Genomic DNA, 23,344 nt, shown 5'->3' with positions numbered 1-23,344 from the left:
AACTGCAACTCCTCCTCCCCTGCCTGCCTGCCCGCAGCCACCTCGGCACAGACAAGGCTCTTGTCTTTTTGGAGATCTAAATCCCCTCCCTTTTAAAAAAGTTTTTAGTTTTTCTGCAAACCTGGGGAGGGGCCCTCCCAAGTTTGCAGAAATCTGTTTTTTGTTTTTGTTTTTTGTCTTCATGGCTCAGATCCGTGGATTAAAGTAGCCACAAAAGGGGCTATACTGACTATTAGATAGGCTGATTTGAAAGGGAACTAAAATGTAACCTTGTTTCACACATGTGAAGTTTGCTGTCAAAAAGTCTCACAACAACACCAGTCAGCCGAAGGTGTTTTGAACGCAGGCCTCCCCAGGAACCTTATTACTGGCAGCTGCTATTAATTAATTCTTCCTTTATCATTTGCCAAATTCTGGAATACCTTGTACGATTTGTTATGCCAATAAAGGTTTTTGAATTTGAATTAATTCTTCCACCTCCTAAACAGTTCCCAGCAGCCACTTGTCAAAATCAAGTCACAATTAAAACCTCAAGATTCTGTTTAGTTGAAACTAGCAAGAACCTTTCTGCTCCAAGGGCCTCACTGAAAACCTCTCCAGAAAGAAGATCATTATACAGTGCAGCTGCTATTTAATTCAGTTTCCAAAAAAGATTACAGCATTTTTTGTGATCCAAAGAAGGTCTATGAACATTACTAGCGACTTTTTATAACTCTTCTTTGCGTTACTAGGATCTTTAACTGGCAGGTAAGTGCTGCTCATTCTGATCTTCTTTGCTGCACTTTTGACCCCCACAACACTTAGCCAAGCCAGCTAGCACACGATGACTAACACTGACAGCACTTTCACACAACCTGAATAATGCACTTTCAGTGCACTTTGCAGCTGGACTTCACTGTGTGGATCAGCAAAATCCACTTGCAAATGGCCATTAAAGTGCATTGAAAGTGGACTGAAAGTGCATTATTCAGGATGTGTGAAAGTGCCCTGATATTCATGCTCGTGTTCACATGCAAAAGCTCTTTGAGTTGGCATCCTCTTGAGCCAATAACACTGTCTGAGAGAAGAGTGTGAGGCATTATTACAGGACATGTAATTTAAACAGAAGGGGAAAATTCTGTGCAAGACTCGAGCTCTTCAGTGGTGTTTCTCCCCCCACCTTGCCCTATTATGAAGCAACAGAGATAAATTAAGCCCTCACTGGTGGGCAAAGACTCAGGTCAGAACATTTTATTCCACATTTACCTGCACTGGCATGTTCTGCGGTTCTTTTATGCCTGTTTCTTTTATACCTGTTACTCACCTTACCAAGCAGCCCTTTATCTTTGGACAGGAAACCTCCACTGTTCTTTACTGCTACATCTAGAGTTCTCCTCTGCACCTCAGGTAATGAAACACTGAAATCAAAGCTGAAAAGGGAAAAAAAAAACAATTCAGAGAAAATGTAATCGAAACCTTTGAAAACTGGCATTGCAACACCTGTGATGTGAAACACATGATAAGGCAACTGGTACAGGATATCCAGCAGCTTTAGAATTCTTAATTTCTGGCTTCATTAAAAAAAAAAAAAATACACCACACATTTATCTCTTGCAAGGTTACAGAAAAAAATCCCCAAAATCAGGTAGCCTGTGTGATCGCAAATGAGCATGCAAGGGCAAAATAGTCATGGACCAAGCTGCTGACCATCTCTTGATGAGCACTTCTTTCCTGCAAAATCATTTGCTGTCTAATCTTTGTGTCCTCATCACAAAATCCACATAAGGATTTTCAAAGGTGTGCTTGGGAATTCAAATTCATCCCCTTTTCAGAACGTAACAGACTAAATCAAGACAAAAGGATACAAGAATCATTGAAACCGTCTAATGCCAGTTGAAGCCACATAAATATACACAGGTTCAGAATTTGTGCCCTCACCTTGCGGATCGTTTTAAATTTGGCAAACAGTCCATTAAAGGCAAAAGTAGTTCCCTGTGCAAGCATCGGGTCATTCCTGACCCATGGGGTGACGTCACATCCCGACGTTTACTAGGCAGACTATGTTTACGGGGTGGGTTGCCATTTTCTTCCCCAGTTATTTACACTTTAATCCTAGCAAGGCTGAGTCAACCTTGAGCCAGCTACCTGGAACAGACTTTTGTCAGGACTGAACTCAGGTCATGAGCAGAGCTTGGACTGCAGTACTGCAGCTTACCACTCTGTGCCACTGGGCTCTTACAAACAGTCCATTAGCAGTACATTTTTTTCTGCCTGAAGAATTCTATGAAACTCAAAAGCTTGCACCTAGTTACACCACCCTAAGGAGATCAATATATATTTTCAACTATTACTATTATCATCATCATCATCACCACCATTATTGTTATTTTATCTTCTAGAGCAAAGCTATTTCATTGTGCTTGCATTAGCACAGACACTCAGGGTTGAAACACATTTCAATATTCATATTCATAAGAATAAAAACAAGCTAGTGACACTTAATGGATAATACAAATAATTTTTCTCTTCTCGCAGTTTTGCCACTACCTGAAGCCATTGGAACAGGATGGAAAATACAAGGAGGACTCGTCAAACCGGTTTGCTGAAGGCTTGCTTTCTGCTTCAGAGCAGGCAAAAACAGCTTAAGGGTTTTATCCACTCAGTGCTGTTCAAACCAGCAAACGGATACTGCAACACACCTTTGATCAAACAATGGATTTAGATTCTTCTTCAAAACGCTCGTTTTTCTTCTTCCCGATCTCCTTTTGTCAGGCAATAAGTACATTCGGACATATGGGTCAGATCCTTCCTCCGAAAAAGCGATTAGATTTCTGTGTCCAAAGACGACAAAACCAGATCAGAACAGAGCTACCTGCAGCTCTCAACACCTGCCCTGTTCGGCCAGCTTTCTCTAGAGCGCACTAGGCTTACTGCCCTCCCACGTAAAGAATTCTTGCCTGATAGAGGTTATGCCAGAGCTGCTTTTCAAGCTGGGGCAGCAGGGGAAAGGAGGGGAAATGCACAAAGAAGCAAATGATTTCTGCAAGTATGAAATGGAGAGTTGTCAAAGCCATGTGAAGAAGGATCACAATGGGTAGCCGTGTTAGTTTGCCTGTAGCAGTAGAAAAGAGAAAGAGTCCAGTAGCACCTTAAAGACTAACATTTCTGGCAGGTGGCTCTTGAAAGCTACCCTGGGCAAAGTGACCTGAAAAGGTGAGCTGTGGCTCACGAAAGCTCATTCCCTGCAGGAGATTTTGTTGGTCTTTAAGGTGCTAGTAGTGGATTCTTGCTCTTTTCTACCATATGAAGAAGATGGCAACATTCACACATGCAGGGGGATGTGGTGGAGGAGATCAGAGGCAGAGGACAAGAGTAATTTCAGACTGCAGGCACAGGATCATGAGGGCTCACATTTTGGGATGCTATCCTAGGTTAGGAACTCCCTGCAAGTGGAAAACCAGCACACAGTGGGGAAAGCTTCCTTCTTCTGTCCTAGTTTTCTGTTTGCAGGACATTTTTAACGCAATGTAGAGATTAGTCCCCTTAAAGAAAATTGCATTCCTCCATTTGAAATACAAACACAGAAGCAGCAGCAAAGCCAATAGTTGAGCTACGTTTGCATTATTGGTGAATATGCAGGTAATTTAAGAAAGACAAAGTCAACCCAAGAAGAAGTCAAATAAAACATTATACCTACCTACATGAGTGTACCACCACTATGAGTTTATTCCTTTGTGAGCTGTGACGAATTGTTAACTGAATCTGCCCCAACGGAGACTGTCCTAACGTTGTGCCACTGTGAAAAATATCATAATGCTAGCAATCAACATTTAACAGCCAAAGAAGACATAAAAATGTAGATCACATTTTTTAAAAATGCAGATAGCTCTAGATTTCTAAAATGTTATACTTGTCAATAACAAGTTCCAAGAACAGTCGTATAACAGGACAGTTTTAACTCACCCTGTTGCATATTTAAATCTATCTCTTTAGAACAAGGGTTACTTTTAACTACAGAGAGTGTGCATGTTTCAGGAATTGCTATCAGGTTCACAAATGCACCATCTGGAGAAAGCCCACACAAAGGATTTGTAATATACCAAAATAATACATGCTGTGGAATTTTAATATTAGCACACTGTAAACTTTTGCCATCAGCAATCTTTGAGGGTCATTACAACCACTTTGTAATCATTATAAATGAGTCAGATATGAAATAAGTGCTCCATTCTTGGCTACGATACCAGGCCACACAGTAGAACAGATAATTACCCCTTTTCTTGCCGGTGACAGTATACACATCACTGAAAAAGTGGCGTTTTCAATATAGCCATTGATCCTGAATGTTGAAAGAAGTCTGTTGATCAAACATGTACCATTGCTGTATTTTGTTTTAATAGCTATATTACTGAAAGGTCTGTTGAAGGTACAATAAAGTGTGTGTACTTACACTGGGACAAATATTGATAGCCTCTAAAGTGAAAAAGTTATACGAATGTCAAAACTGATACATGCTCCAGCTCTGAGTATTACATTTGCTTGCATAACAACAAATGTTCTTATGTTGACTACTACTGCACGTAGAATCACAGAATTGGAAAGGGCCATACAGGCCATCTAGTCCAACCTCCTGCTCAATGCAGGATCACCATAGAGCATCCCTGACAATTGTTAGTCCAGCCTCTGCTTAAAGACTGCCGGTGAGGGGGAGCTCACCACCTCCCTAGGTAGCTGATTCTACTGTCAAACAACTCTTACTGTAAAAAAAATAAATCCTAGTATCCAGCCGGTACCTCTCCACCTGCAATTTAAACCCATTATTGTGAGTCCTAACCTCTGCTGCCAACAGGAACAGCTCCCTGCCCTCCTTTAAGTGACAGCTCTTCAAATACTTAAAGAGAGCAATCATGTCCCCCCTCAACCTCCTCTTCTCCCGACTAAACATTCCCAACGTCCAGTTTATCCATGTCATGGTGAAACAGGCTTTACTGTTCTTTGCAGATCACGGCCAGCTGCTATTATCTAGCTAACATTTCTTATAACACTCCTGTCAGAAAAATCAGATTTAGATTCTTCGTCTACAGTTGAGGTTCTAATTCCAAAAAAGGAGTAAAACTGCTGCAGAACTGCAAACTAAGCTGGCATGGTGACAGCAGTTTCATTTTTATTTCAAAAGCAACACTTTCAGTGAAGAGATTCACTGAATAAAGCTTATTCTAGGTCGATTCCAGTCCAGTAGCACCTTAGAGACCTATAGGATTTGGGAGGGGGGGATGTCAGCTAAGGCTTCCTGGCTTTCGGCCTCTGCCCATCCCCCCCCCCCCCCGGCATCTACACCTCAATGGAGACCTGCCCGGCAAATCTTACTGAGTTACCAGGTCCCGTGGAACAATGCCTGGGAGCCCTGGCAATCACCTAGCTATTTCACACATTAGTTTCATGTATGGTTTTTCCTGTGAATAGTTACCGGCTGTTACCTTCTGTATTGTTTCCTTATACCTAAACCACCAAGGCAACTCTGCCTCAACTCGGCACTTTTGTATTGTGTCCTGAAAAGAATCAATCCTATTGTATGAATCCTTTAAATGTACTGGTGTTTCCCCATGTCTGCATTCTAGCCTTATGTCTCAACGGACCCACTGAACTCGCTGGCTTTCTTAAATAAAACTTTTAAACTCGCGATTATGTCTGGAGTAAAGTTCTTTATGAGAGAAACGTAACGAGGTGCTGGAGTCTTACAGGGGATGAGCTTTCAAGAATCAAAGCTACCTTCATCCAATATCTGACAAAGGGAGCTCTGACTCTCAAAAGCTCATACCCCCCCAAAAAAACCTGTTGGCCTCTAGGGTGCTCCTGGACTGGAATCTAGCTGTTCTACTGCAGGCCGACACAGCTACCGTCTGAAACTAACTTGTTCCAGGTTGTATTGGGTAAGCAGTGTGCTATGTAGTGTTTTAAACACATTTTCCTGTTGTTGTTGATTTTGTGCAGCTGGATGCACATTCTCGTTACTGTAGCTTATTTACTGAAACAGAATGCCCTAAAGCCTGTACTATAAGCCTTGATGTGTAGAGGGATTCTGGTTTATGATACCAATTGCAGCTTTGGCTCCTTCCAAACCTACAGTTTTATCAATCTCAATCTCTCTCTCTCTCTCAATATATATTATATGTATACACACACACACACATATTATACATAATTCCTTTCCTTCTTTGCTCCTATGACCCATGGGTCCTGAGCAGTTATTTCTTAGAGGAAAATATGATGGAGAGATATTTGGCCACGGCCAGTGCTATATTTGGATCTCTATACCTCAGCAAAAAGAGGACTATTTTGTCTCTGGTTACGGGGGCAGGAATTCTCGCCAATATGGGGGTAATCCATTTATCTCAGTGGTGTTTAAAGAGGGGGCATTCAATCATCTTATGAGATAATGTGTCAATTTTCTTTGAATTGCATGGGCAAGGTCTGTCAGAATATGGCAGATTTCTATATCTTCCATTTAATACTGCTGAGGGTGCAGCATTTAATCGGGTGAGCATAAAGGCTCTTTGGAAGGAAGGGACTGTCAGACTGTAAAAGTGTAGTGGAGTTATCAAAGGGGGAGTAATGCCAAAGAATTGAGTTAAACATACTCTCCAGGCATGCATTGTAGAACTGTTGTGGAACAGACACATATACATAATTTAAAAATTAGGACTGTACTTTTCAAGTTGTCTTAGTCTCTGCCGTAGCTCCTGAGTAGCGATGGGTAGTGATATGTCTGAGGCTATACTTGGAGTAGGCTCTTTGATGGAGAGATGGCTGGGTGAATAGCTCAGATTGGAGGCCAGGAGGCTGGAGGAGCTCCTGCTGAGATCTGTTGGCCACTGAGGACTGGGATTAGGGGGATGACTTTTTTCAACCACATCAGTCTTTTTCTCAGGGTCTATCACTGCGGGAGCAGGGGCAGGCTTGTTCGAGTCAGCGGCTGGAGAAGCAGGGACCTGAGGCTTGAAAGACCCTTTCCTCCCATCTTTGGAAACAGAGGGCCTCTTCACTTGGGCCGAGTGTTGGTAGTCCAGAGGCCTGTCTTGTCTTTGAAGAGAAAGGATCTACAAGCAATAGAACAAAAGAGCACTACATTAATTTCCTGCTGCAGTAGAGAGGGTAACACATATTTATTTGTACTGAGTTCATGGGGCACTTGAAGGGGGGGGAATGCTGCAAAATCTACACGTTGATAGAAGCTCATCTACAAATACAGCTTATAAAGCAGCCAATCCAACCAGTTAACTGGGGACAAGATTGCATCAGCCGAGCGACCTGTGGGGCAACTACTCATGCTGTTCTCTGGCTTTTGAACAGAATCACTGAAAGATCCCCAGTGCAATCTCCATTCAGAAAAACTGGATTCTTTGCCATCTTCAACTTTCTGTTGTGGCATGAGGAACTGGAGAAGAAATTCAGCGCACTAGACATCCAGCTGACTTAGTTTACACAACTTCCTTTCCCAGTAGGTTACTTAGACTTGTGAATATAGGCAGCTGCCCTAGTCTGAGCCAGTCTACCGATTCATCTTGCCCAGCACTTTCTACTCCAACTTGCTCTCCAAGGTCTTCTAAGCAGAGGACTTTTACAGTCCTGCTATTCACGATTATCTTAATTGAACCTGAGACCATAGGCATGCAAAACACAAGTTCTATTGATGAGCTATGAGGCCCAAATGCAGGGAAGATTGTGCTATCTTCCTAACTGCAACTGAACATGGTTCCATTTAGCCCTCACAGCTACGGCAAACCTGCTTTGAAAGATTGCTGCTCTGCCATTGGTAAGTTCTGGATCATCATTTTGTAGCTCCGAACTAATTACATGCGGTTGTAAAACCACGTCCTTTTCTCGCTTGAAATTACAGATCTAAACCAGGAAGTACAAATCTATGCAATCAGAATATCACTGCCCCAGTTCTTAATATGGGGTGGATTCTACCCCTACTCCTACCACTCCACTGAGCAAAGTTTGAAGCCTTCCTCCAACTTAAGTGGCTCTTCCATTAGAGGAAGAACCGTTTAAGTTGAAGGAAAGCTCCCCTGGAGGATGGTTGGATCCACACCACTGAAAGAGACAATTACAGTACCCTGAGTGCAATCTTCATGCTTATAGTGCTGTTTGGACCAGAGTTGCTAAGATGAAATCTCTGATGCATAGTTAAATCTTCGCTTGCCAGGAGTTGGCTTAAAGGAAGCTTGAAATTTCCCAAGGAGCACTGGTGCTGATCATCCTTAACCTACCAAATAGGAGATAAAAGGCATCACATTGAGGTATTAAAAACAAAACAAAAAACTTGCGCTCTCAAAGACAAACAGCTACATTTTAAAATAACATCCCTTTTTTACTTCATTCTTCTTCACTAATTGATATTGACTGCATGAGAAGCAAAGTGCAATGCATATTTTATTAATCCTTCTGAAACGGCAAGCATCTATGAAAACAATGAATCCAGGGGGGAAAAACCCCAGCAGCAATCTAGTTAACTGGTGTTCATTGTCCATCTGGGACTAAGTTACTGTCAAATGTCCACCCCACCAAATTCTATGATACCAAAAGCCATATATGCTGTGATCAAGCTATACAGAATGTCATCATCAGATCCATTAAATCAATCAATTGTCAGCCCTTGGCCCACAGAACCAGAAATCACCACAAAGTCATATAGAGTCCAAACAGATGGCTTTTACTGGTCAAATAGGCATACAGTGCAAACGAATAAAATGACAGCTATGAGAGACTCACTAGCTGGGAGATAATATAAGGCAGAAAAGGCGGGAGATTACAAGCATAGGCTGAATACAGTTTCCCAGGAGCTGAGTTCCCAGGCCTAGGTATGCGACCTTGAGGGCCAGACAGTACAGCGCAGAGACAGAGGCAATAATGAAACCGAGATAGCAGCCTGACATTCTGCTCCCCTCAAGGCCCCCTCCCAGTTCGCAAGGGGGCTGGCTTATCCGGGTAAGCAATGTGAAAGGCGTTGACGAGGTCGGGGGCGGAGACATCCCGTGCGCGCACCCATTCGTCATAGGCAGGGGGGAAATGTTTCCAACGGACTAAATACTGCAGGTTGCCATGGTGAACACGGGAGTCAAGGATCTTGGAGACTTCGAAGTGTTCCTCCCCCCCCACCATGATGGGTTGCGCAGGAGGTGGATCCGGATGCCACTGTGGAGAAGCAACATGGGGTTTGAGGAGGCTAATGTGGAAAACAGGATGCACACGCCTCAAGGATTTGGGGAGAGCCAGTTCCACTGTGACAGGGTTTATGACCCGGGTGATGGGGAAAGGGCCAATGAATTTAGCACTGAGCTTATGGCACGGACGGGTGGAACGGAGATTTTTGGTGGAAAGGTAAACCAAAGCACCCACTTGCAGATCACCCCCGGGGGAGCGATGTTTGTCAGCTTGCGCTTTGTATTTACGCTTGGCCCGGTCGAGGTTGCTAACGAGCCAGGGCCAAGTGGTACGGAGGGCGTGTGCCCAGGAGGCAATGTCGGGGTTCCCCTCCCCCTCTACATCATCTGCAGGAGCAATAGGACTGAAATCTTGTCCATACACAGCAAAAAATGGGCTAAAACCTGTGGATTGATGCATGGCATTATTGTAGGCATATTCTGCTAAAGGTAACAGTTCCACCCAGTCATCCTGGTGGTAGTTAACATAACAGCGTAAATAACATTCAAGTACAGCATTGACACGTTCAGTTTGACCATCAGTTTGAGGATGGTATGCACTAGACAACCCTTGTTCCACTCCCACCAACTTGAGGAAAGCTTTCCAAAACTTAGAAACGAAACCACTTCCGCGGTCACAAATTATCTTACGCGGAAACGAATGTAAACGAAAGATATGCGTCACGAAGAGGCGGGCCAGTTTCTGAGCAGAGGGGATCCCTGCGCATGGAATCAAATGTATTTGTTTAGAAAACAAATCAGTAACAACCCACAACACAGTTTTACCCCCACTGAGAGGGAGATCAGTCATAAAGTCCATAGCAATCACTTCCCAAGGTTTGCTGGGTGTTTCAAGAGGTTGTAGCAGTCCCGGGGGTTTGCCCTGCGATCGTTTCGCAGCGGCACAAACGGGACAGCTGCGGATGAAGGAGTCAATGTCGGAACGCATTCCCCCCCACCAGAACTGTCTGCGCAATAAGTGAAGGGTTTTCAGAAACCCAAAGTGCCCAGCTGTTTTGGCTCCATGAGCTAAATGTAAAACGTCCTTCCGGAGAGCTTTGGGTACATACAATTTCGAGTCCTTGTACCAGGACCCTCCCTGTTCCAAAACACCAGGAGGTAGGGTATGAGCGGAGCGTTCTAAAAGGCACTGGTCCCGAAGGACATTTAAAAAGGACTCGGAGATGGGGATTTTGGAGGGGCCCCCCCCATCGGCCATGGAGATCTTAGAAACAGTTATGGGGCTAGTGCTTACGTGCGGCGGCGCGCAGACTGCAGGCGGCTGGGCGGCCGGAGGGGTAGGAAGGGCGGGAACGCCGGTCTGTTGCGGTGGCGGCTGGGCAGCCGGTTGGGCTGGCGGAGCTTGTAAGTTGGGTAAGGCGTGCTGATGCTGGGATCGAGTTTGCACAGCCAGCATAGGTAGGGCCCCACGTTGCATAGGGGTGAACAAAGAGTTGGTGGGTCTCTCGAGTTTTACCGGATATTGTGGTAAACGGGAGAGGGCATCCGCGAGAACGTTCTGCTTCCCAGGGACGTGCTTCAGGGTGAAACGGAACTGAGCAAAGAACTCCGCCCACCGTTGTTGTTTCGCCGATAGCTTATGGGACCCCGTGAGAGCAGCTAGATTTTTGTGATCGGTCCAAACCTCAAAGGGGACTTTAGACCCTTCCAAGAATTGCCGCCATAGAGTCAGTGCATGATGAACTGCTGAGGCCTCTTTCTCCCAGATGGGCCAGTTTAATTGAGCGTGCGCAAATTTTTTTGAAAAGTAAGCGCAAGGGTGAAGAAGACCATCCGGTCCTTGCTGGAGGAGAGCCCCTCCCATGGCTACATCGGAAGCATCGACTTGCACAATGAACATTTGATTTGGGTCTGGGTGCCGTAGCACCGGCTCCGAAGTGAAGAGGCGTTTGAGGGCCAGAAAAGCGGCTTGGCATTGCTCAGTCCATAGGATTTTTGCGGAGGGCAAGGCAGCCGAGCTTACTTTTCCCTTAGTTTTCAGTAGGTCCGTAATGGGTAGAGCCACCTGGGCGAAGTTAGGGATGAATCCCCGATAGAAGTTTGCAAATCCCAGAAATTGTTGTACTTGCTTACGGTTGGTGGGGGGAGTCCAATCGAGGACGGCTTGGACTTTGGCGGGGTCCATGCGAAGACCTTGGTGGGAGATGATGTATCCCAAAAACGTGAGTTTGCTTTGATGAAATTCGCACTTAGCTAGTTTTGCGAAAAGTTGATGGTCACGCAGGCGTTGCAGAACTTCCCGGACCAGAGCCACATGCTCGTTCATAGTTTTCGAATAAATGAGAATGTCATCTAAATAGACCACCACCCCACGATATAGAAGGTCATGTAGGATTTCATTGATGAGTTGCATGAAGACCCCCGGGGCCCCTTTTAATCCGAACGGCATCACAAGGAATTCATACATTCCGAAACAGCTGGAGAAGGCAGTGAGGTGCTCATCCCCTTCGCGGATACGGACTCGGTAGTAAGCTTCCACCAAGTCTAATTTAGAGAACACACGGCCTTCCTGTAATTGTCCCAAAATATCCGATATTAATGGGATAGGATAGGCGTTGGTCTGGGTAACCGCATTGAGCTTTCTGAAGTCAATGCACAGGCGAAGGTCGCCCTCTTTTTTCCGGACGAAAAACGCGGGGGCCGAGTTTGGGGCATTCGAAGGGCGAATGAACCCTCTGGCGAGGTTTTTGTCCAAAAAGTCCCGGAGGACAGTGCGCTCGGAAGCGCTCATAGGGTAAATCTTACTCTTGGTTAATGTGCAGTCCTTTACCACTTCAATCGCACAGTCTGAGGCCCGGTGGGGGGGTAAGGCATCACATTCCCTAAGGTCGAAGACATCTTCAAAGTCCCGGTATACAGCAGGTAGAACCGGTGGTGCTGGGGCAGTAGAGGTTAATGCTGGAACGGGCGGATATAGCAGAGCAAAGTTTTGCCGATGCTGGTCGCAGGTGGGACTAGCGAAGGAGATAGTGTTTGTTTCCCAATCAATACTGGGACTATGTCCTTTAATCCAGTTAATTCCCAAGACCACTTCAAATCGGATAGGGGCTATAGTGAAGTCTATTTGTTCCCAGTGGGAACCAATTCCCATTGCCACCCCTATGGTGCGGTGATCAACTGGACCCCCCTGGAAATGGCTTCCGTCCATTTGGGCAAATTGGACGGGGGCGGGTAAAGCCTCAGAGTCGGCTCTGAGTGCAGCAAAAGTGGCTTCGCTTATGAGAGTGCGACAGCAACCGGAGTCAATTAGTGCTTTGACGGGGAGTTGTGGGCCACCGTTAAGGTGTTGTAAAACTGCATCCACGTAGACGGTGGAGTCCACTTCTTTGATTTTGGTAGGAGCATTCGGTTTGATAGGAAGATCCTGAGAGGTCTGTGGAGACGCTCCATTCACCACAGACCGGAGCCGTTTTTTGACAAGTCGAGGGGAGATTCCAGGTTTAAGGCTGGAGAAATCCAAGGATTTTCCTCATCCGAAGAGGGAAAGTTGTCCCCCAATGGGGCACTTGTAATCCGAGACCCGGCGGGGTCGTTGGTAGTAGGCAGGGAGGCTGGGTCCCCGGCATGGAGTGCAGAGGGTGTGGGTCTTCCCGGAGCTGCGCTGCGGGTGGCCGCGGTGCCTCTGCGTGGTGGACGACCTCGGGCGCGGGTTGTCGTGCTGGGACGAAATAATTCCTGGCGGCGCGGGCAAACGGCTGCAAAGTGGCCCATTTCTCCGCAAGTAAGACAGGCACCCCTCTGAAATCGGGCTTCACGTTCCTGGGGCGGACGTGGGGGATTTCGTGGGACGAGCAGTGGTGCCTTGGGTTGAGGCTTTTGGGTGCCTTTTTCCTTGTGCTTTTGACGGACGAGAGAAATAAAGCGTCGGCGGCTTTCCACTTCCTCGGCTAATAGGATCCAGTCTTCGAGGGTATCGGGATCGCCCCGCATGTAAGACCAGTTCAGAATGTCAGGATGCAAGGCTTCCCTGAAATGATGGATCAGGGTGGTCTCGGGCCAACCTACAATTTTACTTGCCAGTCGTTGAAATTCATCGGCAAATTCTCGAACTGTAGCAGAGCCTTGTTTTAATTGTAAGAGTTCCGTTTTGGCTCTTTCCCCCAGGAAGGGGTCCTCAAACCTCCTTCTCAGGGCAGTCATGAAGTTGTTGAGGGAACGAATAGCACGAGAGCGGGTGTCAAACTGGAGGACCATCCAGTCAGCCACTTTACCTGTCAGAAGGGAAGCTACGTAACGCACCCGGCTATCTTCCGTGGGGAAAAGTTGTCCTTGTTCTCGCATATAACTGTCCACTTGATGCAAGAAACAAGGCAAAGTCTCGAGAGATCCGTCGTACGTAGTCCTCAATTTGAGTTGCTTCCAAGGGCCGGGCACAGGTTGGCCCGATTGCACGGGTGGTCCGGGCGGAGGAACAACAGGAGCTCCAGGAGGCAAGGGTGGAGCAGGCACATTAGCGGGTGGTTGGGGTGGCTGTACGGGTACCCCCTGACCCGGTACCGGAACGGGCTGTCTCTGAGCTATCAGGGTTTGTTGTAATTGCCTGTTCTCCTGAAGCATACGTTCCATTAGTTCCTGGAGTTGATCAACACGGTCGGAGAGCTCCCGATTCTGGGTTCGTAAGAGATTAACCTCCTCACTTGGGCCACCAGTAAGATGAGGTTTACTGGTCCGGAAGCTTGTGGCCCATTGAGAGCTATCCCCATATAGATCCTCGTCTTCAGACTCTCCTGAGTCTCGACGTCGGTCAGCCAAACGGCGTGCGCGTTGGGTCGCGCGCGACGGGACAAACGCCGGGGAAAAAGACAGACCTGATAGCCCTTGTACATTGTCCTTGGGGCGCGTGTCCACGTTCGCCCGATCCCTAATCCTTGCTGCAGCCGCCCTGGCTGCTTCCGCAGCTTCTCTCTCTCTTGCGACCTTAGCCGCTTCGGCGGCTTGCTGATCCGCAAGAACTTTGGCGTTCTCAAGTCTTAGGGCAGCCTCTGCCGTAATGCGCGGCAAAAGTTCTGTCTCCAGGAGTGAGAGTATGGGGTCGGGTTCCCCGCCCAGCAGAGGTTGTACTCGAACCGCCAGTGCGGGTGCCTCGGCTCCAAAAGTCGAGGTCAAAACTTGAGCCAAGGTGGCTACCGGGGTGTCCTTTGTACATTCCACAAGGAGAAGAGCGGTGCTAATAGCGACTCGCTTGGCCTCAGCCTGACAGCTGGCTGCATCCGGGATCAGGGAAAAGCCCTCCGGCGGGGCTCCCGCCATGGTAGAAAGAGTTTCTCGAGAAATAAGATTATCCAAAAGTCCAGTTAATATTTGTAAATCCTCAGTTGCCAACCGGGCATCGTCCAGTAATTGATCCAAGTCTTGAAGATCTAAACGAGTATCAGTATCCTCCGACGTCAACATCCAGAGAGTTCCTTTAAGAGATTGCCACTGTTCCTGTACCAGTCCCCTCAAGCGGCAAACCTCTCGGGTAGTCCGGAAAAGTTCAGCGATTAAGTCTTGTAACAGAGTAGGATCCTCAGAGAAGGGCTCCAGGGTAGTAGATCACCTGGAGAGCTGCACAGCTCCCATCCAAGTGGCAGGCGAACCCCCCTGGGCTCCAGCCTGGCTAGTAGAATGGTGAAGAGATAGCTGTCATAATGTCAGCCCTTGGCCCACAGAACCAGAAATCACCACAAAGTCATATAGAGTCCAAACAGATGGCTTTTACTGGTCAAATAGGCATACAGTGCAAACGAATAAAATGACAGCTATGAGAGACTCACTAGCTGGGAGATAATATAAGGCAGAAAAGGCGGGAGATTACAAGCATAGGCTGAATACAGTTTCCCAGGAGCTGAGTTCCCAGGCCTAGGTATGCGACCTTGAGGGCCAGACAGTACAGCGCAGAGACAGAGGCAATAACGAAACCGAGATAGCAGCCTGACAATCAATCAATCAACAGATAAAACATTCAGCGTTAGCAGAAGTGGCATATCCAAGACCACATTACCCATGCTAATGTAGGCATTGTAACATGAAAGCAATGAAATATTTATTATTTATTTAATACATTTATTAGCCGCCTTTCTCTCTTGCAGAACTCAAGGCAGTTTACAAAATAAATAAATAAAATTATTAAAAACGCAATAAAACTACAATTACAAAAACCTATAAAAGCCAACAATTTAAAAACTCCAATTAGGACTGCCAATAAATAAAAACTAAATCAGTTACGTGCAGTCCTAAATAAAACTGACTCCTGAGAATCGACAATGAGGAGGCCAGGCACGCCTCCCTGGGGAGGTTGTTTCATAACTGAGGGGCTGCCACTGAAAAGACCCTCACCCTCTCGTGTAGCCACCAGATGAGCCTCTCTGATTGGTGGGACAGTCGGGAGGCCCACCCCCTGTGATTTAGTTCCTGGGCAGGAATGTATGGGAGAAGGCAGTCCTTCGGATACCCCCCCTCCCCTGGTCCCAGAACTGGAAAGAGGAACATAGCTCATGGGTACTGGAAGTTTTTACTCTGGAGCAGAAAGGTTGGGACTAGTGTAGGGGGGTTGGGGCAAAGACCACCAAAAGAGTGGAAAGCAAGAGCAGTTTACCTCGACTTCTAGCTCCTGCCGTCTTGGGTTGTGAACAAAGAAAGTGAAGTTTTCTTCCCAGACAGGTTCATTGGTCTTGTAGCGAATCTGTTTGCAAGAGGATTCAGGGTAGAAGACTGCTGTTAGAATTCTAAGAGTAAACCCAGCTTCCACTATCACAGAAACATGGAAACTCACAGCCAGTTTAGTGAAATGTCCTTCACAGATCATTTGAGACCACTTACCAGTCTACTGTAGGGTCAGGTTTAGGGCGGCTAAATTTTATGGTCTTGAATGCAGGGAAGTCAAATACCTGTTCACACCAAGAAGCTCATACGATGCAATCCGAGACAGCGTCATACCCTTTTAAACCCACTGAAGTCAATGGGCTTACAAGGATATAACTCTGCTTAGGATGGCACTGCAGGTGGTCTTGGGAAAGTCATCATCTCTAAGTCTAACCTAATTCACAAGGTCATCAAGAGAACTAAAAACAAACAAACCCTTGCATAACCCTATGTCCCTTGAAGGAACGGCAGAATATAGAATCCATAAACAGAAGAACATTCAGGATGAGTTACAATACATCCTTCCGGCATTTATCTTTGGTCTAATGTACCTTTCTCATGGCAAGAAGCAAGCTCAAAAAATAGGAACTACTCTGGCAAGATAAATGAGAGCCAGCATGGTGTAGTGGTTAAGAGCGGTGGACTCTGATCTGGAGAACCAGGTTTGATTCCCCAGTCCTCCACGTGAGTGGCGGAGGCTAATCTGGTGAACCGGGTTGGTTTCCCCCACTCCTCCACATGAAGCCAGCTGGGTGACCTTTGGGCTAGTCACAGCTCTCTCAGCCCCACCTACCTCACAGGGTGTCTGTCATGAGGAAGGGAAGGCGATTGTAAGCCGGTTTGATTCTCTCTTATGTGGCAGAGAAAGTTGGCATATAAAAACCTCCTCCTCCTCAAATTATGGTCTTGTAAGCACATGGGAGCCCTGACCAGCATATCTATAATACCGATGCCGCAGCTGTACTGGCTGTTTGACTAATTCAATCTCTGCTCAGTTCATACACACAAACTGGGCAGTTGTAATTTGTTCTGTGTAATCTGTCCGATATATAGGATTGGGAGAAGAAATCCCCACATAAAGGATGCTTCTCCCTACTGCAGTTCACAACAGCCACCAGCCGTTTCTGTGCTCCTGGGGACACTTTTCCCCGCGCAACTATGTTCACCAAAATAATTACTACGTCCAAGCACTCCCTCCTTTGAATGTGACACTGGCCATGGAACACTCCCTCTTTTAGGTCATAAGTATGCACCGCTCCTTCTTCTGCTTCTCGACTGACGACAAGATTGTTAACTTGTTTCAGAGATGATGGCAAATCCTCCCAGTTCAGACAACCATGATTTTTTATGGGATTGCTGATTTACTATAGTACTGATTTTCCGAGGAGACAGTCTGTCAAGCAGATGTATGGCGTCATATGGGGTGGCAGTTCACAAGTTATAGGTTCGCGGTGGAGAATATGCTAACAAGGCTGTGCCATTATGCGAGCTAATGCAGAGAGGCGATGATGCCAAAGTAAATTTTTTAGGCACGAAACAATCTCAGTTTATGTCGAGTCTCTGAGGCAGATTTGGGTGTCTGAAGCTTACCTTACTTATTTGTTCCTTGTGTCCAACAGTCAATGAGACGAGTGGATTGGGGTTGCTGTTGACTTTCTTTCCTGACTGCAGAAGAGGAAGGGGGGAATTACACTTCTTTAAGCATGTGTTATTATGGGGTATACACAGAAATTTATTGGGCATACACAGAGATCGCATGAAGCTGCTTTATACTGAATCAGACCACTGGCCCATCGAGTTCAGTACTGTCTACTCTGACCAGCAGTGGCTCTCCAGTGTCTCAGGCAGAGGTCTTTCACATCACCTACCGTCTGATCCTTTTCACTGGAGATGCAGGGGATTGAACCGGGGGCTTTCTGCATGCAGACCAGAAGCTCTACCACTGAGCCCCAGCCCCCCTCACACACTCATACACCCTTACCTTGAAATGTTTTATGAAAAACAGTAGACACACACACACAGGAGCATCACTCCTTTCCACATTCTCTGTTCTAGGCCTTTTGAATTAAACTGTTCTACAAAGTTCAACCTCTCATTCTTTAAAGAGCACTTCAACCCCCAAAGCCAATGAAGCAACATCAGAGCAAATAAATGAATGTTGCAGTCTGCATGCAAATGGGGGATAATGGAGAAAGCGCAAGCTCACAAAGCTTAGTATATAGATGTGTGATGGAATATTATGGTTAAGTTGTACACTGGAAATCATAAAACATCTTCTTTTGTAGGGCAGGAAAGGAGGAAGGTGTACTAAGATTTCCTCATAGGATTACCCAACTCTTACTAGAGACCAACCATCTGTCATGTCTGAGCCTTGCTCATCTGTTGTATAGAATTAGATCAAACTGCAAAAACAAACAATGATTTACAATCATTTGACAGAAACGGAAACATTTTCCCAGGCAGAGAAGTCTGTTAACAAGCTTCGTACTAAGCTACCAAAGAAAATCTTTTGTTAAAAATAAAAGCGGACATGAGAGTTAAGCTCAGGCATCTATTAATGCTGTTAAAATATTCAAGTTCGCCATCTAAGTTGTTAATAGTTTAATTGGAATTGGCTCCAGAAAAAAAAGATTAACATGATTAAACAAGAAGTTAAGATGTCCATTTTAGATGCAACTCCGTTATTGCACAGGCGACCACAAACATGTATTTTTGATTAAATAATAAATCAGCCATTATTCTGAGTTAAGAGAGATTTGTGTTTAGCTTTAGTTCCTTCTTGTGTGTGTAAAGTGCCTTCAAGTCGCAGCCGACTTCGGGCGACCCCTTTTGGGGTTTTCATGGCAAGAGACAGTTCCTTCTTAAGCTCTTCTAAAATCCTACTTTTTACTGTTCACTCTTCCACACTAAACAGTTTATTTGACATCGGCAGTGTTGACAGTGAATATAAATCCCTGTACAATGGGATTCATCAACTGCAGCTGGACATTGTTTCTAAGAATCAGTAGCTCTTTCTACTCCCTTCCTGATTGATGAGCTACACTGGGAAAGGGAAGCAGGTAGGGCGTGCACACTGGCAGCAAACTTTCATCTGTCATCCATGACACTGCTATGGTGCCCTGGCATCACACACAACTTGGTGCCATTTTGAAAGAGGCACACTCTATTTTCCAGTGCTGCCTTTTTTTTTTAAAAAAATCTATTACTTCTTTAGTGGCATATACTCCGGCTTTCCCCCCACTCCACTTCAGAACTGTTTTTATGAGCACCACTAGCAACAATCTGGGGGCTGCAATTTGCATATCCCAGCCTGTGCATACTAGGGGTGCCCCCAATGTAATATACTGACACTAATAAGATCACAAACAGTTTGTGTTTCTGTGTCTTTCTGTTCCCCAAGTACAGTTTGTCTTATCAAGAGTTCATATTTCAACACGATTTACTTATGCCTACCTATTCACCAAGGCACCATATAGTTTGGTTTTAAGTTGAGTGTGCCTTAAATGATTTGTCTGCATTGTGATTGAAGAACTCAGCAGATAGTTGGAACGAGGCAAAAATAGATACCAATGGCTTTCAGTAAAAAACAACAACACAGGCTTTCAGTAAAAAAAAAACAAAAAACAGGCTGCTGAAAAAATTCTCTGAAATTCAGTACCAAAAATAAAATAAAAATTACTTCTTTAAAAAAATAAGAAACGGTCACTTAAAGCATAACAAACAGTGGAATATGGCAGTTCCACCTTCCGCATGAGCTCTTTTCTTGCAGTATGCTTAGGTCTAATCAAACAGTTGGAATTAGATCCAAAGAGATGGTTCCTCTAGTGCAATAGTACCCAAACTAGTAGAATGGCACATCTGTTGGTAGACGGGACAATGTTTGCCACCCCTCACTTTGACCCCCCACCCACACACACACTGTGAGGGTCTGCTAATCCTAAAGAGCAAATTTCAAGTGATGGGGGGGGGGGAGTGAAACCGTACCATTCAATTACCTTGCTCTGCTTGATACAACCCTTCACATATTCCTAATGTACGCAGTGCAATGCAGACAGTTTTGCATCTGCTCTCTGACAAACAAATCTGAGCATCCCTGTGTTTGGCCTTCCTCCTTGGTACCAGGTATCATGGTCTTCTGGCACAAAAACGCACTGGGCGGTATTAAAAAATTCACTGTAGACAACCATGTCTTCCAATTAAGGCTGCAACTTTATACGGAAAACTATTAGCTTTTACCTTTAGGGCTTTCTGAACCACGGACTTCTTCAAGGCGTCTGGATTATAATCTAACGGATTATGCTTTTGAAACCAGAAGAGAATGAACATACAAAGGGTTAATAAACACATGCAATGAAACCTTACCGCTTGGTTAATTAACGGATGTACAACAGGAGAAACAAACAAAACATTTTTAGGACAAACGGAGGAAAAATAAGGGAAAGATTATCCAGATAATATAACAAAGCCTTCTGTTCTCATTCCCCTCTAATGCTTTTCAAACACTGTTCCCTGCTCCCCTCCCTCCCCCCCGCCGGTTAGGGTTAATATGCTCTTCCGTTGTTATTCTCTTGGCAGCACACACTTTTCAAACCATTATAGTATAACAGACTTTCCTATTTGAATTAGAAATAGGCTGATGTATTGGCCGTGGAAATAGGAATAGATTTAAACAAGATTACACTGACCTCTGACCATTTCCATTAACTAAGCAATTTCTCATTTTATTTCAGTAATAACTGCGTCACCCTGAAATGATGGACAAACCATAAAGCATTAAAGTATATGTGCAATGTTACTCGCTGGGGGTGGGGGAGAAAGGGTCTGTTTCACAAATAAATGGAGGACTTTCAAAATAAACTAAAACTGGAGAAGTTCAGGGTACTGTTTCATTCCATAGTTTTTAAAACAGAACGTGCTGCAAAGGCAAGTTCGGTTTTAAAAGCCAGGCATTTGTGTTGCTCAAAAATGCAAATAATATAACAGCTCTGCAATCATGTTGTAATCCAAGACAGGAAGAGCACGCTTTTAAAAAAATTGTCCCTGAAAAGAACTGCACAGGGAAAAAATCCATCGCAATTGAATTTTGAATTTTCAAAAAGAAAAAAATGCTTTTTTTTAATGAAGTCGACAGACACATCCAGTGGTCTCTACACTGTCTCGGGGTACAGCAGGAGCTTGAGAGAAAGGACGCCATGCAGAAAATTGATGGCAAGCCGACAGATGCGACATAATAGACCCAGAATTCTTACTTGGGTGGACGGGCAAGAACAGACGCAACAACCTACGTGTAAATTTAGAAGTGAAGGCGTTTATTCCCCAAGGGTCAAGAGGAGCCCCTAAAGGATGATATTGAAGGGAGTTCTACTAGAAGAAATATGCCTGGACTTTGGGGTCTATTTTAGTCTATGTTCTTGGCCCAAGGGAGATTTCTTCTCTCCGCTCAGCCTTGCAAGTTCCAGCTTCACTTTGCAGAAGAACTGGCAAACCTGACCAATGACAAGAATCCAGTATGAAAGGCTACTATGTAGGAAGATGGCCTGTCTCCTGCTATTACAACTGATCTCCAGCTGATAGAGATCACTTCCCCTGGAGAAAATGGCCACATTGGCAAATGGACTCTATGGCACTGAAGTCCCTCCCCAAACCCCGCCCTCCTCAGGCTCCATCCTAAAACCTCCCACAGGTGGCGAAGAGGGACCTTCAGAAGTATGGCAGTAAGGCATTTAAAAAATGGGCGGCGGGGGGGAGCATTTTCAGGCTGCACTCGTGCCTGCCTGAAATTGAAATCACTTCCCCGTACCCCAGTCCTCTTTCTACACAATTTGTGTCTAGACAAGCAAAGTTCAGTCCTTGCAACTATTCTGCATGAGCTTGTGAACCTCTTGATTGTGTGTGAAGGCTGGTGGCCCTGCTGAACTTTTGCCCTCCATTGACTTTTTAAAAACCTCTTCCCAAGCACTGTTAACAGCGTTGATCAAAATAAAAAGCAGATGGCAAAAAGGACTGCAGACTGTAGGTCCATGCAGTATAAAGAACAATAATGCCTACAAAGAGAATGTATCTTAGGAAGAAAGACCAGCCTCTTCATAAATTAGACAAAATGGCATGAAAAGAAAAATTTATGCCACGAACTTTTTCTATTTTCCTAACTTGATCTTTATTTTTTGCTTCTGAGGAAACCATTTACCACTTAATGGAGAGCTGTGCTTGTAAAGGAGACACATGTACTGTGGTGTTCTGACATACAGTGGAACTAGGGTTTACTGGGAGCAGGCTATGGGATCATAGCATACACCCTGTGCCCTGCCCTCTCCCATGCAGATTTTTCCCACCCACCTCCAGTCTCATTTCAACATAACCATTGCCTAAATTTAATCAAACCAAAGCCTACTTTCAGAGCACAGAGTCAACTTTGGCTCTCAAAGTGAGCTTACGAAGAAACCCAGTTGCATTTTATCCCTGGGTTGGCAACAGATATCCACAACACAGATTAGGTAGAAGAAACTGGGCAATCTGCATGTGACGAGCGCAAGGCATGTGCAATCCCATGGACTGTTCTTGGTCCCCACCCGGTTCTGTTATGTACTAGAAACGGGCCAAAGATGAGTACCAGTCTCCACATAAAAGGTGTTTCCAAAATATGGTAAAAGACTCACGCCAAATAAAAAATTGTAATCAAATTTGAACTTCTACCACTGTTTAGCATTCATATACTGTCAGGAACTTTGGGTGTTGTGTTTTTCAAATAACAAGGAATAAAGTTGCAGTGACATTATGGGAGCTAAATATGGGGCCACCTCCTGTATTATTATTAGCGTTACAAAGTTTTTAAAAAACGGCTTTCCAAAATGTCATATCTGGAAAAAAGCAGGGAACCATCACGTCTAATAGCCTATCTCAGGGCGACGTCCACACACTTCCAAGTTCTTCCAAAATTGGCATTAGCATGTCAGACTGCAAGAGAGTATTTGTCATACTTTATCAGAACTCAACATTATGCGCCCAAACAGGATTTCAAAAGCTTTGAGGTGGGGGGAATCAATTCACCCAAAATAAATGGCAACTCGGGGCAAGGCTGTGTGAAGCTTATATTGAGGGGGAAGGGTCACCTTTTGCAATCCTGTGCTTATGAGTGTGGTTACGCTCACACTGAGAAGGGAAAAGAAGACGCGATATCTCAGGGAAATGTCCCAAATTGGACTACTGCTTTGAAGATCAATGATGCCTTTGATGTTAGATCCCAAAGGAGATGAACTCATGTATGAATGAGCCCTTGATGTTATGACTGGGAAACCAGTGTACACTGCCGGAGCTCCTCAGATGAAGGGCCAGATCTAACGTGTATGAAATCACTAAGGACAGGAAAATACAAACAATGTACACTGGTCCGATGTTTTCTAGCTTTGATTACTTGACCACATGTATTCAGGCCCTTCATGGGACTGGAATCTAAACATGGACTCTAATCATAGGAACAAAACATTTACTTTTTATAACCCCTAAATTCTGACACC

At 45.2% G+C, this 23,344-nt stretch overlaps 1 protein-coding gene across 1 annotated transcript in view; it reads right to left on the bottom strand.

Moving 5' to 3' along the window:
• ESYT2 (extended synaptotagmin 2) overlaps positions 1-23,344 on the bottom strand; it is a 79,451-nt gene that overhangs the window by 742 nt on the left and 55,365 nt on the right. Inside the window, exons 15-22 of the mRNA XM_056857315.1 lie at positions 20,067-20,129; positions 17,421-17,495; positions 15,784-15,870; positions 8,099-8,248; positions 6,688-7,076; positions 3,677-3,775; positions 2,679-2,810; positions 1,304-1,409 (exon numbers count right to left, since the gene is read on the bottom strand). Of these exons, the coding sequence (XP_056713293.1) occupies positions 1,304-1,409; positions 2,679-2,810; positions 3,677-3,775; positions 6,688-7,076; positions 8,099-8,248; positions 15,784-15,870; positions 17,421-17,495; positions 20,067-20,129 (1,101 nt within the window). The remainder of the gene's footprint in view (positions 1-1,303; positions 1,410-2,678; positions 2,811-3,676; positions 3,776-6,687; positions 7,077-8,098; positions 8,249-15,783; positions 15,871-17,420; positions 17,496-20,066; positions 20,130-23,344) is intronic.

The sequence above is a fragment of the Euleptes europaea genome, chromosome 11 (assembly GCF_029931775.1).
Source record: "Euleptes europaea isolate rEulEur1 chromosome 11, rEulEur1.hap1, whole genome shotgun sequence".
Taxonomy (NCBI): domain Eukaryota; kingdom Metazoa; phylum Chordata; class Lepidosauria; order Squamata; family Sphaerodactylidae; genus Euleptes; species Euleptes europaea.
The sequence above is the reverse complement of the archived record's forward strand: the minus strand, read 5'-3'. Positions and strand labels throughout refer to the sequence as shown.